This window comes from Scatophagus argus, chromosome 19 (genome assembly GCF_020382885.2).
Source record: "Scatophagus argus isolate fScaArg1 chromosome 19, fScaArg1.pri, whole genome shotgun sequence".
In the NCBI taxonomy this organism is placed as follows: domain Eukaryota; kingdom Metazoa; phylum Chordata; class Actinopteri; family Scatophagidae; genus Scatophagus; species Scatophagus argus.
The window spans coordinates 2,433,129-2,450,988 of record NC_058511.1 but is presented as its reverse complement, the minus strand read 5'-3'; the positions used below and the strand labels follow the sequence as shown (position 1 = coordinate 2,450,988).

The following is a 17,860-nucleotide window of genomic DNA, read 5'->3' as shown; positions in this document are numbered from 1 at the left end:
GTCTTTTGCAGCCTGAGATTTTGGAAAACTGGGCTTCAAATTGTAAATAATCAACAATCAAAAATGGTGAAAAGTAAAGAATGGCAAACGGTGCATGAGTGTACAGGGAGATAGCATCAAAAAGACAGATGTAACGTTAATTAAAATCACCAATGGCCAACACCACACAGGTCGACTGTTCTTTGTGTCGCGACGGCAAAAGAAGTGCAAAGACATGAAGAATCAATACTGATGTGGACTTTTAAAAGAGCAGACAAAATACAACAACAAGCAGGCTCTAATTAAAGAACAAATCAGTTTATAAATTAAACTTTTTACCTTCATGCATGAAAAATCGTAATTTCAATAGAAGTGCAAGCACATATAAGTACTCATTTGGGTCATCTTCTATCTTTTGAAGTAAACGGTTGCATTGAGAATCTCGTCTTGTTCTTATTTCTGCAGATTAATGGAGTTAAAAGTACGGACAGCATCTGAGAAGCACAATGAGGGAGATGGAACTGAACCAACACACACACACACACACACAGAGGGTGACGAGGCAGAAGAATCACCAACACACCCACACTTTGGACTGAGTCATAGAAACAAAGGAGCCAGAGGCCATTTTGACTTCTGTGTTTGCTTTTCTGCTTCAAGACACCATTAGCTGTCACTGCCATCGAGTCCGAGCCTTCGGACTTAATGGATTTTCAAAAATGCTTCTGTGGTAACAATAAGAGTGAGCGTACACTTCAAAACGTGCTGATGAAATGTAGACTCAAATGTCGCGGCGACTCTTACGTTTTTATCAGTGTGATCTGACAGCTAAGCGCAGGTTTAATCCTGTTCTTTATCCTGTACTGACACCCTGTAAATCAGTGGGGGGAAGAATTCAGATCCTTTAAAGTCCTGCACTGAAAACGGTACATAAGTAAGAGTATGTCATAAGTATTTAATGTAAAAGTACTCATGCAGTGAAATGAAATCAAACGACTGAGTGTCAGCGGCTCGAGTCCTGCTGGGGACGTTTGCGTACACGTTACAAAAAACCTGATTTACTGTTCGAATTCACTTTACTGAGGGAATATCTTTGCCTGATGTTGGCACCAGAGGATTCAAATCAGATTTACCGGAAGCGAAGCCATTAGTTTCTCAGGTGCTTTAATCAAGTGGACCTGATGGTGGCGCTAGAGGAAAGGTCTTCAGCAGGACTCATCCTCTGAGGGACATGAAGATCCAAGCTGAACTTAAAGGACATCTGGGTGCATCTTATCACAGAGGGGAAAACACTGGATGACAGTCAGGAAAAGTTGGATTTTCTAACCGATTAACACGTGCTTATAATCAACACATTAATAAAAATCAAAAGCAGTGACCTTTTGTTTTACTTCAAACTTTTTTTATTACAAAATATAAAGAGCAAAAAAGCTTTTTCTTCTTTTGCTAAAACAAAGACAACGTGGTCAGAGTCAGACAGGACAGTAAAATAAAGCTTTTTTTTGCTTTTTTTTTGCGTTTTTGTAGGTGAGCATGCTACAGTAGATACAGTACAGCTGATAGTGAAACCCACTGAAACCAAAGGGACAGGAGAGGACGACAGGAAGCTGAGAGCTGACGGCCCAGGACGGAAAACAAATCTCCCACCTCGGATTCTTTTCAACCATCACCAGTCAGAAACAGAGCAGAGAGCTGAACTCTTCTGCCTCTTCACCTCACATGCTGCAGACCTCTTCTTCATTTTTGGGCTGAGTGACGCCTTCACTTGGCCAGTTATGTATGAGCCACTGCTGGTGCCATGGAGAAACCCTTTGTGACAAGTGTTTTAGTGCTCAAATGACTCTTTTAGTACTGCATGAAACAAAAGAAGTGGGAGGTAAAGTGTAGACGGCAACTTAGTATTTTTATTTACCTGATTGTGATCAATAAACCAGAGGTCAGAAGGTACCCTTTGTTTTGATCTCCCACTGCATTACGGGGAAAAGGAAGTTATCTGAACATTAAGTCATTTTAGGACCATGTATGAGCACGGCTTTAGGTTTGTTCACAGCACCAGGTCAAACACCCATAATGCACCTTGCGCGGCCTATTTACAGCTAACAAGTCAGGTTTTCAACAGCTTTTCTCTTTCTTTTAGTTTACTAACGCGTCATCTGTCACGTCAAGCATCGGAAACATTTGATCAGAGGGACAAATGACAAAGGAAAGCGCTGCTCGTGTCCGGATTAACGATGTGGAACCCAGTGATACCCGACAATTTCCAAACGTCCAGTGTACGTGGGGGGGTGGAGGGGGGGACCTGGAGGGGGAGTCAGTGGGGTGAAAGTCCGCTTTCATATTTTCCAGCAAAGTCTTTAAACAACATTTAAGAATTTACTTTTTACTCGAGGATGCTGCGATGCGTAATTTGGCACCAGCTGTGCGTAAAATGATGTGGAGAAGAAGGCAGGCGCACGAACAACAACTAATGTCATTGGTCTTGAATACTTAGACAGCGACTGGGCTGTTTGAATTAGGCTTTTTTTGTTTAAATTAGAGCTTTACTTCCCGACCTCGTCGAGGACTTTGCGGTTGAGCTGAGCCTGCTCCCTCTGGCTCTCCATCTTGGCCATTTGGATCATATTCCTCAGCAGGTGGAAGGTGAGGTCGATGGACAGCGGCGGCTCGTCGCTCCGCTTCAACAGCTGCGCCGTGGTCCTCACAGCCTCCTCCTCCTCCTCGCTCTCCTCCTCTGGTGGCAGCAGGCGCAGCAGGTCCGGGTTTCTTCTTTGGAGAAACCTCAGGATGTTGCCGCCCAGCAGATCTGCGGCCGTCCTGTCCCCGGCGGCGGCCGCTCTGAGGAGCACTTCGTCCAGTTGCTGCGCCTGGAGGCGGCCGCTGCCATCCAGCCAGCCGGGGAGGATGCGCGGTCTGCCGGCGGCGGGGCGGAGGTGCGACGACAGGAGGACCGAGGAGAGGAGCAGGAGCAGGGGCACCGGCTTCATGTCCTGCACGCAGATTGATTTATTTTACTATTAGCATTTAGATGACATCAAGACAATGTGTGACAGGATCATCGGTAAACGTGGTGGACAAAACCAAACTCGCATTAAACACTCATTCTGTTGCGCACTTTCTCAGGCTCACGCACATTTACTGTCATGCAAGTCAGTCGGCTTTAGATCCGTTCATTTCATTCCTCCTGAGGCTGCGGTCCACACAGTAAATCTAACGAAGTCCCTGAGTAATGACGACTCGTCCATTTTTAAACTACGCGACGTTAATATGACAAGAAAAACTAAACAAATAAGCACATTTGTAACTTTTTAGGAGGCTAAACTCGAGTTATAAAGCACGCACACACACACACACACACACACACAAAGACAAAAGTTCGAATAAAACGAGAATAAAACAGGACAGGTGAATGATGAAGATGCTCTGACTTGCACAAACGTCCAAGCAAAGAAACCCGACAGTGAAGAGAGGAAACGCAGGCAGCGCTACGTACTTTTTCTCTGTCCAGGTGCTGCAGCTGAACTCTGGTCGACCGGTCGGGGTCTCAGGTCTGAGCCGAGTCTGAACAGTCCCTGTGACGGAGCGTTTTATACATCCAGCCCGCTCCTTTGACGTCAATGCAAGCGCGGAGATCGGTTTGGAAAGTGGACAACTATCGAGACGACAGGGCGATGCAGTCCCGAGGGACAGCTGGGGGTGATCGACGGGAACTAAGAGGGTCCGTTTCATCAGGTTTGTTTCCTGTGAGGATGAGGATGAGGGACGTCCCAGGGGTCCAAGAAGAGGACACAGGCGGGGGCTCCAGGGGGCCTTGAGGGGAGGGTCTCTGAGGTTGGGGATTTCTTGAGAAGGTTCCAAGGTTCTGTGTGTACTGTGTGTACTGTGTGTGTTTCTGCTCTTTTAGAAACGTTTTGTTCTAATCAATGTCACAGACTGGTTTGCGTCTGCATTCAAGGACTAACAGAACTAAAGTGAACCAAATCTCCCCCTGAAATTCAGTTCCAGGATACTGAAGGACTTAACATCAGGCACGTTTGACCTTTAACTCGGTTTGACTGAAGTGATAAATGAACGATTAAAGTTCTGTGGATCCTTTACAGCCAAACGTCATGCAACAAGAGGAAAGACACAATAAATCAGAGTTCATTTACCTTCCCTCATCTTTGCTGTGAACACAAAGAAGCAGAAACCTCCTGGAGTGACTGAATCCCGGATCTGTCCGAGGTGCTGAACCTGAACCGGACGCCCTGTGATCCCTTCATGACATGTAAAACTGCACCGTCTGTGCTGTGTGAGAGGCCACAGTAAAATCACATAAACATTCTGTATGTTCTCTCTAAGCGGCAGAATTATGAGCGAATCCCCTGCAAACCAATCGTCTCAACCTCATTATGAGCCACAAGGTTTGTGCTTTGTTTTGTTTCTAAAGCTCTGCCTCCGAGCTGCTCTCACCAGGTAACTGCTGTTTGGAGTTTTCAAGTTCAAAGTCTATTAAAATGTCAACGAAAGCTGGGGCTAATGGGGTTTTGTTGTTGTTGTTTGCTTTGTGGCTCAGCTGCCACAACAAAACGTTTGCGCTCTACGTTTTGTTAGCGTTGCATGTTTCATACGTGTCACATCAACGTTTCACAGCACATGTGGACGGAAGCACGGAACAGGGGGACTGCAGGGTCCGACCCGAACCAAGTGGTTTGTGGTTTGGGCCTGAACCCAGTCAGACTTTTAGAGCAGGACTGTCGCGACATAACACTGAAAGTTAAAGAAGCGTTAAGTTTCAGCACATCAGTGCCTTGCAGAGGGGCAACTGGCCGCAGGGCACGTCAGGATGCATGGATGCTTGAGACAGACTGAGTCGATTAAAGTCACTCTGGTCTCATTTGCTCACAGCAGACAGATCTGTTTCTCATCCTGAATATTAGCATCACAAAGCAACACTCAACGCAGACGTCGGCTCCGTCGGGCCTCACGTACGGGTCGGAGGGCTCCCAACGCTACGCACCGCATCTCACTTTAGCTACCCTGACTTTAATGTAAAAACGCTGAGGGCTTTGGTGCCGGATCAAAACGCGGATTCCAGCTTTCCGGGGAGAAGCTCACACACACCTCGGGGGAAGAGGCCATTTGGCGGATTTTCAATGGATTCGTCAGACGTTTCCCGCGCTTCCTTCTGCCCGATTTAGTCTGAGTGTGTTTGTGTGGGGACACACAATGTGTGCAGTTAATGTGGTTGTCAGCCCGACTCAGCGGCCTCCACGTCTCCCTCCAAACAATCCCCACCCAGCCAAGTTAGCGAGGTCAAACGCACCGCCGACATCATCTCATGGAAAACTTTATTAGCTTCACATGCTCTTTGATATTACAAATGTGCACATTTTTACTATTTACTAAGATTTCATGTATTTAAAAGGAAAAACACACACACACACACATCTCAACAGTGACTGTCAGTGCACATGTGGTTTCCTGAGGTCTGGTTTGTTGTTTAGTGGTGATTTTTTAGCCACTGCTGCATGATTGAATTTGTGCTGCAATAGAGAAGCTAAAGTGAGAACGTGAAGAAGAACTTAGCAACCAGTTAGCTTAGCACAAAGAGTGAAGCAGAGCGGCTAGCCTGGCTGTGTGCACAGGTAACACAATAATGAAATATTCCAACAAACAAAACCACTTAAAACTGCAACTTGTCGCACTTTCACACTTTGAGTTTTTATAACAAGATAAAACAGTTTAATTAGCGAGCTTTTGAGGTGCTGGTATGTGGATTTGATTAGCCTCAGACAGACTGTGCTAAGCTAATCAGCTGCAGCTTCACCATCTAAACAACAAAGCGGCACATTTTCCAAAGAAAGTTTGCTTTTGTCAGGTTTTGCTGTCACTCGTTCAGCACGGAAGAGCAAGTTTATCCTTCCGGCGCTAAAACGAGGCTCATTATTTCACACGCAGAGGCCTCGACAGACCACAATGCATTGCAGCCTGCAGATGGTACGACTTTACTTTCTCATCACTCACTTCAAGTACATTTATGACAGGAATGTAAAAACAAAAAAACTGGTGGATCGGCCCTTCCTGAGAGTTGTTAAAAGGCATTCTGGGAAATGTAGGAAACAGTTACTCAAAAAGAAGTGCAGAAAATGAGTCAAATATGTAACTTAAAACACATTATTACACTGAGAATGACACAACAATGTGCGACGAACCAGCAACAAATGATGATTAACAATAAGTGGATTTGAAAAGTTTCCTTTGTAAGCAGGATGTGTTAATGTATGACTGTGTGTGTGTGTGTGTGTGTGTGTGTGTGTGTGTGTGTGTGTGTGTGTGTGTGTGTGTGTGCGCGCGTATGTGCGGCTGCGCTGCGGCACCACTGCCAAATCCCATTTCCATAAATAACAAACTTTCACAGACATTTCTGCAAATGCAAGTTTGACTTTCAAGTGTGAATTTGTCATTCAGAGTAGACGAGCGTTTTCTCCCGACCTTTACGAGTGACTCAGTCACAGCTTTACACTTTGGAAATATCACAAGAATACGTAGCATAGAGTCAGTTTGACCAGAGCGGTCCATGTCACACACACACACACACAACAAATGAGTGTAAATCCACCACCACCATCATCACCAACAACAACAACAACAACAACAACAACAACAACACAGGCCGGACTTGTGATCATCGCTCACATCTTATTGGCCTTCCAGGTCAGGTAGGAGTTCCAGCCAACAGCGACGATCTGAACGACAGCCAGCCTGCAGACAGGACGACATTTTACTGATTGCTCGTTCAGTCAGGAGCGATTCAAGGCTTCCAAAGGCAATTTTAATTCCTATGACATTTAAGAGATTTTCAGAATCTTAACGTGCTTCATGAAAACTGTACAGTGTTGTGGTCCACATGTGAACCGCGTTCAGATCTGCGCTGAGAAAACCCCAAATTTCAACTCCTGTAGAACTGGCTTTCAGGTAGAAAATAACATTCAGCCGCATTTAAGCCCCAGTTAAAGTTTTCCTGGCCTGAAGAAGCCGAGGAAAGTCTTCACGTGTGATCAGTGTGAGTGACCAGGAAGTAAACGCTCACCTGTGGTGGAGGGGGACGAAGTAGAAATTGGCAATCTGGACTGGAGGCCAAAGCTGAAACACAAGCACATGAAACTCAGCGGACGAGTGATGAAGTCAGATGAAAATGAACATCAGTGGATTATAGGTTAGTTTGAACAAAACGACAAATATCTTTAATAAAGAAGGTAAACCATAAAGCAAAAACTCACATAGTAGTTTGAGATCAGGGCGTCAGTGTAGTCCTGTGAAGCACGTTTAAAAAACAGTGCATGATTATAACAGAACCATAACGAGACACAAAACATCCTGAAGTATCGTAGCACCAAAACTGGATCTTTAAAGGGACAGTTCATATTTTTCAAGAGGCGAGAGGGAAAAGAAAAAATGCATCGAGGATCGTGAGGTGAAGTGTGAGTGTGAGGGAAGTCAGAGGCTCACAGTCAGCTAACGAGCCTCTCAATCATGAACCTGAGCAATGAACTGAACCTTGCCGCACCTGTCGACCAATCACAGTGGACTCAGTGAGTAAAGTCATGAAACGTGACGTCGCTTCTCTCAGTCGTTCAATTAAAGTCTCAAAAGGAAACTCTGAGCGAGGAACCTCCAGCACCAGTGAGGAGGACCCCTAGTGGTGAGATAACAAGATAACACACTCAGCAAAGTCTCCGTCTGGTCAGAAGTCGCTGACGGTTGAGTTTGTTTCTGTAGTTTCTGCAGAAACTTTAAAAAACTTCTGTCTTCCTCCTCGGGCGTCAGGTTGAGCCAACGTTTTCCAGCTCTGAACAGTTGAATCTGCCGGCAGGAGATGAAGTGAGAAATGGTGATGTGTTGACGCTGCAGTGGGTGAGGAGCGAGTTTCATTCCAAAACAAAGCAGGATGGACGTTTCACAGCCAAACATGTCAGCAGCAGGCCAAGAAACTGCTCATGATGGGCATCGCTATCAGCCCCTCCAGGAGCACTGTGGTCCAGTCAGGACAAATACTTGGCTCTGATGCTGAATACTCATGCAAAGGACGCATTACTGCATTTGAAAGTAAGAATTACAAACAGAATGTGTTTTATACCGCAGGGTTTGCTCTCCACTGACAAAGTTTCGACTTTCGACTTTACTGACAGAAACCGTCAACAGGAATTTATTTCGAAAGTCACGGCTGAACGTTCAGCTGTTTTTAACAATCCGGACAAGGAAACGACTGCAGCAACTCGCGAGAGGATTTCACTCTTTGGTGGTCGACATAAACCCAAAGATTACGCCGCAACGAGCTCCAGAAGTTTTGATAAGTATGAAACATCTGTGTGTAAATGCAGAATCCAGGTTTAAAGGCCCGGACAGAAATATGCTGCGTAATCACAGACAAATAACTGAAAATGTGTGTAATCTGGTTCCTTTAGCCTGATGAAACAAAGTGTAGTCGACTTTTCAGACTTTTCAACTCCATTTGAAAGCTGTGTGTGTGTGTGTGTGCTGTTTACACACACACACACACACACACACACACACACACACACACACACAATCAATCCCTCCGCCGTCTATTTAAAGGTCACCTCAACACACTCAACAGCTCGACACATAAAAACAACAAGCCAGTGTTCCACTTTAATCTCTTCTTATTTTTCAGGGTCAAACTGTTTTCTAATTATGGCCAAACAAGCTACTTCACCACCTGAGGTGAAATTTCCACCGAGCTGATCACTGCGTCACACACACACACACACACACACACTCTGATGCTGCCAATGAAACTTACAGAGCAGCTTAAATGTTCTTCCACAGTTTGCAGTTTGGGTGATTCAGTTTTTGTTTTCCTAAACGTGTCTCACCAAACCTGCGTGTTATTCTGAGGGCTCCTTCCATTTGTTTAACTAAATCTGCGTCCCAAAAACTTCTAAACAGATTCTGAGCATTTAGTCTGTAGGGCTCAATAAATTTTATCATCGGCAGCATCATTCAAACATCACTTCGACAGGCACCCAACACCCGCCACAAACTTCCATCACTTTTCTATTAAATGTTGTCGCACGTTTCCTCAGCGGACCCCGCCGTAATGAGCGCATTCGTCATTCGCTTTCTGTCCTTTCTGACATTTACCAGGTTGGCCTTTCGGGTTCGCGCGTCTCCTTTTGTAAATAATTGATGCTGACCAGCCGCATGTTGGGTAAGCAAGGCGGCGACGGACGTTTGAGCAGCTGGCACGAGATGACAGTTAGCTCTGACCCAGCATACAAATATGCGCACACACACCCTCTCTCTCTCACACACACACACACACACACACACACACACACACACACACACACAGGAAGGTGGTATGAGTCACTCCAGTTATTCGCCCCCCCCCCCCTCCTGTCTCATCGTCCATCACAGGAAATAGTTTCCAGTAATACTGAGAGGTGAGTGCTGGAGGTCACTGACTGAACCTACACAACGAAAACCCAACTTCCTCTCTGTGTAAACTCATTTACCTGATTCACCTGAGTGTCAGGTGTGAATACGGAGCTCAAGTTGAATCGGAACAAAGACGAGTCTGAGACCAACCGAAATGACAAAAATGTGTCTTTAAGGCATTGAGGTCACACTGCTTGTGTTCCATTAATATTTCATCTGAAAAACACATTGAATGTCACTTCTACATGTGCGCAAAATTCAGACTGATTGATCCAAAATGAAAATGAAAATGAAATGGCGAATTAAAGTGAACTCACCCTCTTGAGCTTGTTGACGTTCTCCTCCACCGTCAGTCCGTTCAAGGCGCCGGAGATGCAGAGAAAAGCTCCCAGGAACCCCGGAGCAAAACACAACTACAGAAACACAGACAGGAAGTTAGCTTCTGGGCTGTGGTTTGTGAAGCGAGCAACAAATCACAATCATCAGATGAAGTCAAATATTTTGCTCGGTCTGTTAACTTGGGGGGCTCACATACGTCTGTAATTCAACAGACTATGAGACGTAAACCCACTCAGATACACAGTGAAGTCAAATTGTAGCACAAACTCAGGGTTTAAATGTTTCATTTAAATGATTCAGGATAAAAAGGAAGCTTTCATCGGGTGCAGCTTAAACTTATCTGGGATTAAAACATCTTGGACTTTCTCACCATTTATGTTTTTAGTTTTTAATAAAGAAAACTTCAAGCACTCAGTACTGAGAAGTGAAGCCGCACTCGTCCACATTTCATACGCTTTGAGTTAATGTGTGACGAGAGAGGCGACAGGTTTCGGTTTAATCTGAGAGCTTATGACACGTGAGCACCAAAAGTGCAGCTGGAGAGAATCTCAAGGAAGCAAATGCATCAAAAAGTGTGTTCTGTGGAGCAGGTGAAAGAAAAGAGAGTTTGTTTTGTGTAAATCAACGCTCGAAAAGACGCAAAGATCTGATGTGCAGCGGATTTTCTGCGTTTCACTTAATCGGTTCAGTCGCTGACAGCAAAGTGAAACCTCACATGTGAAACTTACATGAATCATCTGTTATTCCGGTCTGACGCTGCTTCACCTTAAATCTTTCAAGTCACCAAATGGCACTTCAGTTATTACGCACACCGAGGCGGCCGGAGCGGCGCTCAGCGTGACCACATAACCGTTCAGGCGTGGACTGGAACCCTTTGCTACCGTAAATATTTTATTAGGGGGACACAGTGAAGGCTCAGAGGTCTCGTTCTGAGGCAGTTTTTGCTGAACCTGCGTTTGTTCTTCCTTTCTGGGTCTTCTCGGCGCCTGTTGAAAAAGACAACTGGGATATGAAGTCAGCGAAGCGCTCCAACCAATCAGAGGTGGCGCTGCCTGCTGAGTGTGTACGGACACAAACTTTATTATTGTGCCCCTTCTGTATTAATACGTGGACGATAGAAGTTCAGGGTTCAGCGCAGAAGTCGACCAGAGGGACCGTAAAGTCTGTGTAAAGGAAACGTAAACGTTTGTTTCCCATTAAACGTGACAAAACATTTTTACTCCTCACATTCTGCGGTTATGAAAACTAGCACTCAGTCGCATCAGTGTTTCTCCTGCTCAGTCCCGTTTCTACGGGCCGCGGTTTGCTTCGTCCTGCTGAGGATGAGATGATGAAGACGTGGACGGAATTTGGCAGCAGAGGCACGTCTGCTCTGATTGGCTGCCCCGACTTTGGCCTAATCGAGCTCTCGGATGTCAACAGTTCACACACAGCGAACGAAGTCAGTCTTCAACCAGCAACAAGAGGCGGGAGAGGAAGACGAGGGGAGGAAGGTGAGGAGAGGAGGACGAGGAGAGGAAGGTGGTGAAGGTGAGGAGAGGCAGGTGAGGAGAGGAAGGTGGTGAAGGTGAGGAGAGGAAGGCGGCTGCAGGCGCCTCAGATGCTTCTCTCACCTGGTCCAACAGCATTTTCTTCATGGCAGCACTTTTGGTTCCTCCGACTACGAGCCTGTCGAGAACTTTGTACCAGCCGCCGATCACTGGACCCTTAAAAACACAAAGTCACGATCAGTTCTCCTCTTAGAGACATCATTTATATTCTCAGCTTCCTGTGAGCGAGTCACAAGTCGACCACACGTGGCGCTAAAGAAAGCTCGCTGCTGTGGTCACCTCACCTCTTCATCATTAGCGTCTGCAGCGTGTGAGCGCAGATCAACGGAACCAAAGCCTAAACTTAATGCATTATTAACGTGGGGAAGAGCGATACATGATGTACGAGACGTCAACAGTTGTTGTGTCTTTCAGGACGAGCGAGCAAACACGTCTCGGTGTAACACGACCCCTGCGGGCGTCACGGGCGTCCATACATCTTGTTTCTCTCTATAATTCATAAAGACGAGGCAGCCGATTGGGCGAGCGTAAGACGATTGTGGGAACATAAATAAACGGTGGTGATGTCAGACAGGAAGTGAGTCACCTCACAGGTGGATTGTGAGGCCGTCACAGGACTGCAGCGGTGAAAGCGAGAGAATTGACAAACACACAAAGGCAGGAAGAAACACGGTGTAACACACACACACACACACACACAAACACACTCTGAATTATCACTCACAAAGACATTTTTCCATGAATGGCTTCATTTTGCTTTACGTTTGCTTCCTCATGTCAAACAGATAATCAAAGTGACATAAAAGGAACATATTTTATATTAAAAATTAATCCAAATGTGTGTGCTGTATCCCTTCATTTCACAATTAAAATCACTCCATTGAGAATTTACATGACATAGACAAAAGTATTGGGACAGCTGACCTTCACACCAACAGGGACTTTAATGACGTCTCATTGTAAACACACAGACAGCTTTGCAGCTCTAACAGCTTCCACTCTTCTGTGAAGGCTTTCCACAACATGTTGGAGTGTTTCTGTGGGAATTTGTGCCCATTCATGCAGTAGAGCATTTGTGAGGTCACACACTGATGTTGGACCAAAAGGCCTGGCTCACAATCTCCGTTCCAGTTCATCCCAAAGGTGTTGGATGGGGTTGAGGTCAGGGCTCTGTGTGGGCCAGTCAAGTTCTTCCACACCAAACTCATCCAACCATGTCTTTATGGAGCTTTGCTTTGTGCACTGGGGCACAGTCATGCTGGAATAGAAAAGGGCCTTCAACAAACTGTTGCCACAAAGTTGGAAGCATAGCATTGTCCAAAATGTCTTGGTATGCTGAAGCATTAAGATTTCCCTTCAGGGGGCCGAGCCCAAACCCTGAGGAACAGGCCCTGTCCTAATACTTTTGTCCATTAAGTCCTTTACGGGAAAAAACAGCAGATAAAAACACAGCAGAGTCACATGTATCACACGACTTGACTCGCTCACACGACTTACCACGAAGAAGAAACCGATACTCATCATCTTGGCCGTCCGCCGCACGTTGTGACGAGCCAATCCTCTTCTCTCAATCAGCTGCTGGGAGATGACATCACCGACACCCACTAAGGACCCTGGGAGACAAACAGGAGACGAGTGCAGCGTCACAGGGACACAGGTGCTAACGAGGACGTTTTCACTGCAGCCACTACAGGATTTTTACCCGGAAGGCGGGATAACAAAGCCTTCACGGCGAGTCACAAACACGCAACACGATAAAAAACACTTGATTTGGACTTCTCTGCTGGTGTTAACAGCGTTCAGCGTCCACACGAGGCCACTTCATGTCAGATGCGACTTTAGCATCAACAGACCAGGATTCAGTGCAGCTGGGACACATTTTAAGTTTTCACCGAAGGGACATGAAGCAAGACAAAGAGCAGGAGGGTTAAAAACACTGCGTTCAAACCGTCCAGGTGCACTGCAGGTGCAGCACGTCAGACAAACTGTTCCCAGAGACGGTTGCTCCCACTTCAGGCTGTTCTTCACACTGATGTTTGCTCAGCAGTTCAGTTCTCTGAAAAGTTTGGCTTTAATCAGTCATTTGATGCTGTGAAAAGGTGCTGAAACATCCCGATTGACAGCTGAGCCCCTGATTGGCTCAGACGGGCGTATGAAGGGGGGCACCCGTGGCCTAGAGGCTGGAGAAGTGGCTTGTGAACGGAGGGTGGCTGGTTCAATTCCCCCTTCCGGCCTGGCAGGAAAAATTTAAGTGTGGTGGAGTGATTAATAAGGAAACCTCCACCCACCCACCGTCAGCCAGCTGATGTGCCCTTCAGCAAGGCACTTAACCCCCAATTTGCTCCCCGGGCACCTGACAATGGCAGTCCACTGCTCCTGTGTGTGCGTTCACTGCATCTAATTTGCTGGCTGTTGCACGTGTGTTCATCCAAGGATGGGAAAGATTCAGTGTATATAAACACATATATACTGCCAATAAAGCTGATCCTTCTTCTTGTTTTTGTCCTCACTCATAAAGACACCAACAGCCACTTAAGCAGGTGGAGAAAGCGCTGAACCCCGCGACCATAATGTCCTCCACTGCAGCCCACACACTGTACCACAGTTAAAACTGACAATAATAACACAGACCCAGCTGAACAACAGGTAACCTTTCCTTAAAATGTCATGGGAGAACTATTAAAGGCAGTTAGGGTGACAAGGCGCACACACACCGACTCAACATAAGCACACGCACACACTCGCCAAACAGAAAATGTCACCTTGAGCGCAATAAACGTCAGCACTTCCTTTGTCACCGACTCAGACGGCGTGATGGGCGCTAAAGCGCGGAGAGAGACGACTCAAGGCGCTCACTCTGCACTTCAGTTTCACTCACATGAACACACGTGAGCCTTCACAAGGCTTTTACCTCACCAACATAAAGTTTCGTCAGAGGTTTAATAAACTTTCACGTCGCTTGGATGCTGAACAAATTCATAAGATTCAGACAAGAGGAATGACTGATTCACTAGAACATAGTTTAAGAGCGGCCCAAATGCCACCCAAAAGTTTTATTACCCATCAAATCAAATGGAAAGGGTTTTCTGCCAAATCGGTTGGAAAACACAAAATAAAGAATCGAAATCTGGCTTGGACTAAATTGCCAACTGTTCAAGTTCAATGATGAGAGAAATACACAAAACCTTTGTAGTCCTGAGTTCAAAATGTCCCAAGTATTATAAACAAACATGTATTTCAAGTACCAAAAGTAAAACAAGTCAAGGCTGCAATTTGTTACTATTTTAAGATGCTAAAACAGAGATACAGATATGAAGTACAAGTATGTCAAAACTATACTTCCAGTACTTAGTGACATCCTACAGAAAAAGAAGCCTCCGTCAGCTCTTGACGCTGATGTGCGAACAACTGGTGAGCTCTGGCTCCATCTAGTGGTGACTACACGGTACTGCACCGGATTCACAGAGCGGGTTCTCATGCAGCTGCATTTCTTTACGCAAAGTCAAGACCGGAAACGTTACAAATGAGTCCGGTTTGTGCAGAGCGGAAAGACTCTGAAACAAGTGATCAAAATCACCTGGAGACATCGGATCCCAAAGGAGGCTGAGAGACCAGCCGCAGCCGGTTCACCCTGCTGCCGTACCAACGCGCTCCACAGCAGCTTCCTTCCGCCATTCACCGTCCACAGTTTGTTTTCATGGCTTGTCAATCTGTTAATCCATCTGTACAACTTTTGTTTTGTGAGTAGCATCAGGGAAGCACAACTTTCACTTCACTGCACCACCCTGTGCTGCAGGTTGCATATTTATGCTGCACATGCTAGAACTGGCTTTCTTATTTAAAAGTTTAGTTTTATATTCTATTTGTATTTAGCTTATATATTCTATTTTATTCAACATCTGATTTCATATTTTTATATTCTGCTTATTGCTCCCAGGACCCGAGTCCTAATTTTGTACTATAAACATGTAAATGTGAGCTGGTATGACAATAAAAGTTCCTTGAATCCTTGAAATATAATTAAATGAACCTTGTATGTTGAGTCTAAAATAATTACATTAACTTTAGGGATTTCTTTGCATTTACGGACCAAAAAAAGCTCCCATTTCAGAGTGTTTTTTGAGAAACTTGCTGAATTCCCTCATAATCCTTCATAACTTTTCAATAAAATAAAATAAAGCTTTTGTTTCTACTGATCACCAGATGTCGGACCCAACAGTTACTTCTTCTGATGGATCTATTGATTATCAGGTCTTCTTATTCACCCATTAATTACTTATCCTCTATGGAGAAAACTTAAATACAACCAGCTTGAACCCCCCCAAAGCTTTATTTGGGGACACGTGTTGTTGTTTGTAGAAAACACATCCTGTGAGTTAATAAACATGTTGTGGTTGCTTGGTTTGACTGATGAACAGCCTTTAGATCCAAGAGGTTTTACATGACGCGCTGAGGAACAGAAAAGCTGGGACATGTCTCTGTGGACAAGCTGACAAACTGCTGGTGCTGTGTTCAAAGGCCTTTCCTCTTTGTTGACTCTGAGCCTCCCTGTAAACTGAACTGTGACCGGCAGCTGAACATGTTAAGGCCCACTTCAGGGAACAGTGACTTTCTCTGTGCTTCTGCACATCTTGAAATCTCCTGATTAAAATGTTTGGAAAATGAAATGTTTCTGCTGTCTTTTGGAAATCTTATCTGCATCTTCAGTGGAGACCTGAAACTGTTGGATATGTGCAGTTTGTAAGGACGATCCCTACCGGCAGTCACTATCTGCACCGTCCACGGGTGTTTGGTCATCAAAGCCTGGTAGGATCTCCACAGGCCTGCCATGGTCCCGCCTGGGAAGAAAAAGTTAAAGAAAAATCACAAAAAGAGACACTGCACAAACGTGACTTCTCCAATAATCTCAACGTGACACAACGTGACTCAAATCAAGCGATGCCGATAATAAGAGCCGTTATAGAATTTATTACTGCGTGTAAAGAATCTAATCTGCTCCTTTCAACAGCACCAGGCAATTTAGCCCATAAATACTGTTTGTAGATCACACATTTTCTGACCAATCCGACAATGAAAAGCTGCTCATCAAGCGACACTCTGAGTGAATGTTTTAAGCATTTTATCGTCACAAGGTGCTAGCTAACACCATCGACTGGGTCAAACGGAGAAATAGTTACAGTCTAAAGTGTGTTTTATTTTTATTATGAAAGGACGACCCATTTTGTAAAATCTCTCATTGCCGAATTGAAGGGTGGCTTCAAAGAGTTTCGACAAAAATTTAAATCAGGTTCTCGCAGACCCACAGATTTACAAACAACCAAAGAAACTTTAAACTGTCGAGTTTTTTAACGCGGTTCGGTCTCATTCTGTCTGAGCTAACGTTGCAAGTAAATCTTGCCAGCAAGTTTACAATGTTGCGTCTTTATTAACGCTAACGGCGTAAAACCACGTTCCCAGCTAACGTCAGTAGCTGAAAGTCGAACAACTTGTACTTTACAATAAGTTTTAACGTTATTACCACCGCGTTGTCACGTTTCTCGAGAGTTCAGACATAAAACTTAAAGACAGCTGAGCTGCTACGTACTTCTAAACACAGATATCACGACCAGCAGTCTCAGTGCCTTTTTACACTAATTAAATGTAAAGTAAATGAGATTAAATTCGTACCTGCCTGTAAAAGATCCCGGTACCACTGAGTGAGCTGCTGGTGATGCCTTCACGTTTCCACATCAACTCCGAATTTTGGGTTCTGGAATTCTAAGAACCTTTCACGTTCACGATAAGTGGACTGGCAGCAAAGCGTCGACGTGCTCCTGACCAATTTTAGACACCAAGATGAACAGAAGTGCTTTGTGTTTACACCAAACATAAACCTTGTAGAAACAACACCAGGATTTTTTCAAAAATCAAACTGTTATGCTGAGCACATTTGGAGCCAAACCGTGTCAATGTCCCTTTTATACTGGAAGTGAAAAAACAAACAAACAAGAACAAAAATCAAAGATGTTACGAAGACACGTTACCGCTTGATCAGATAATGTCAGTAATAGTTCGTTGTTAAAAATAATTAAAAATATCATTAATATCAAGCGACTTTAAACGAACCTAAAAACACAACAGCAATTTTATTAGTAAATAAATTTCCATTATAATCTAAATTTAGACCTTTGTGTTTAACTTATTGCATGTTTAATTTATTGTTTGTTCTTGTGAAGAGTGAAACTTTTGCATTTACCTTATGACAGCAGTAAAAATCCTGCAGAACGGGAAGGCAGCATGAACGCTGCACAGTGCGTCACTTCCGCTATAAACAAAACCGTAAGTCACACCGCCCCCTTGTGGACAACCCCAGTACGAAACAAACGCAGAATAAAAGCAACATTAACAAACAGATGTGAGCCATATTAGGTGTTATCAGGTACTCCTGCGTTTCCCCCATTCTGAAAAAGGTCACAGCTCACTTAGCTTGTTTAAGACATCAGCACTGATGTTTCACGAACACCTAAAGTGAGTTACTTCCACATCAAAAACGCGTAACAGTCGCCATACAG

General features: G+C 44.9%; 2 protein-coding genes across 6 annotated transcripts; both read right to left on the bottom strand.

The window, feature by feature from the left end:
* Positions 1-1,359: 1,359 nt before the first annotated feature.
* On the bottom strand, positions 1,360-4,131 carry uts1 (urotensin 1). Its single transcript, XM_046372845.1, has 2 exons — positions 3,470-4,131; positions 1,360-2,966 (listed from the first exon to the last, which is right to left on the bottom strand). Exon 2 carries the CDS (start codon positions 2,961-2,963, stop codon positions 2,520-2,522), a length of 444 nt encoding a protein of 147 aa, XP_046228801.1. The 5' UTR covers positions 2,964-2,966; positions 3,470-4,131; the 3' UTR covers positions 1,360-2,519.
* mpv17 (mitochondrial inner membrane protein MPV17) lies at positions 3,112-17,240 on the bottom strand. 5 transcript variants are annotated; one of them, XM_046372834.1, is made up of 9 exons: positions 16,977-17,220; positions 16,067-16,147; positions 12,807-12,922; positions 11,373-11,465; positions 9,738-9,833; positions 7,239-7,271; positions 7,049-7,101; positions 6,655-6,720; positions 3,112-3,166 (listed from the first exon to the last, which is right to left on the bottom strand). In XM_046372834.1, exons 2-9 carry the CDS (start codon positions 16,137-16,139, stop codon positions 3,127-3,129), a joined length of 570 nt encoding a protein of 189 aa, XP_046228790.1. In that variant the 5' UTR covers positions 16,140-16,147; positions 16,977-17,220; the 3' UTR covers positions 3,112-3,126. The 5 variants fall into 5 exon arrangements, with proteins under 5 accessions (XP_046228790.1, XP_046228789.1, XP_046228787.1 ...); XM_046372833.1 differs by lacking the exon at positions 3,112-3,166 and adding an exon at positions 5,290-6,061 and having other exon boundaries at positions 16,981-17,240; XM_046372831.1 differs by lacking the exon at positions 3,112-3,166 and adding an exon at positions 5,290-6,061 and having other exon boundaries at positions 16,977-17,235.
* Positions 17,241-17,860: the final 620 nt, after the last annotated feature.

Bases quoted from the DNA above. Each gene is read 5' to 3' on its own strand.
- mpv17 (XM_046372833.1), bottom strand. From the start codon at position 16,139: ATGGCAGGCCTGTGGAGATCCTACCAGGCTTTGATGACCAAACACCCG. The intron at 12,923-16,066 runs GTAGGGATCGTC...TTTGTCTCCCAG, and splicing joins GGTGCAGATAGTGACTGCCG to GGTCCTTAGTGGGTGTCGGT. The intron at 11,466-12,806 runs GTAAGTCGTGTG...TGTGTTTTTAAG, and splicing joins GTATCGGTTTCTTCTTCGTG to GGTCCAGTGATCGGCGGCTG.
- uts1 (XM_046372845.1), bottom strand. From the start codon at position 2,963: ATGAAGCCGGTGCCCCTGCTCCTGCTCCTCTCCTCGGTCCTCCTGTCG.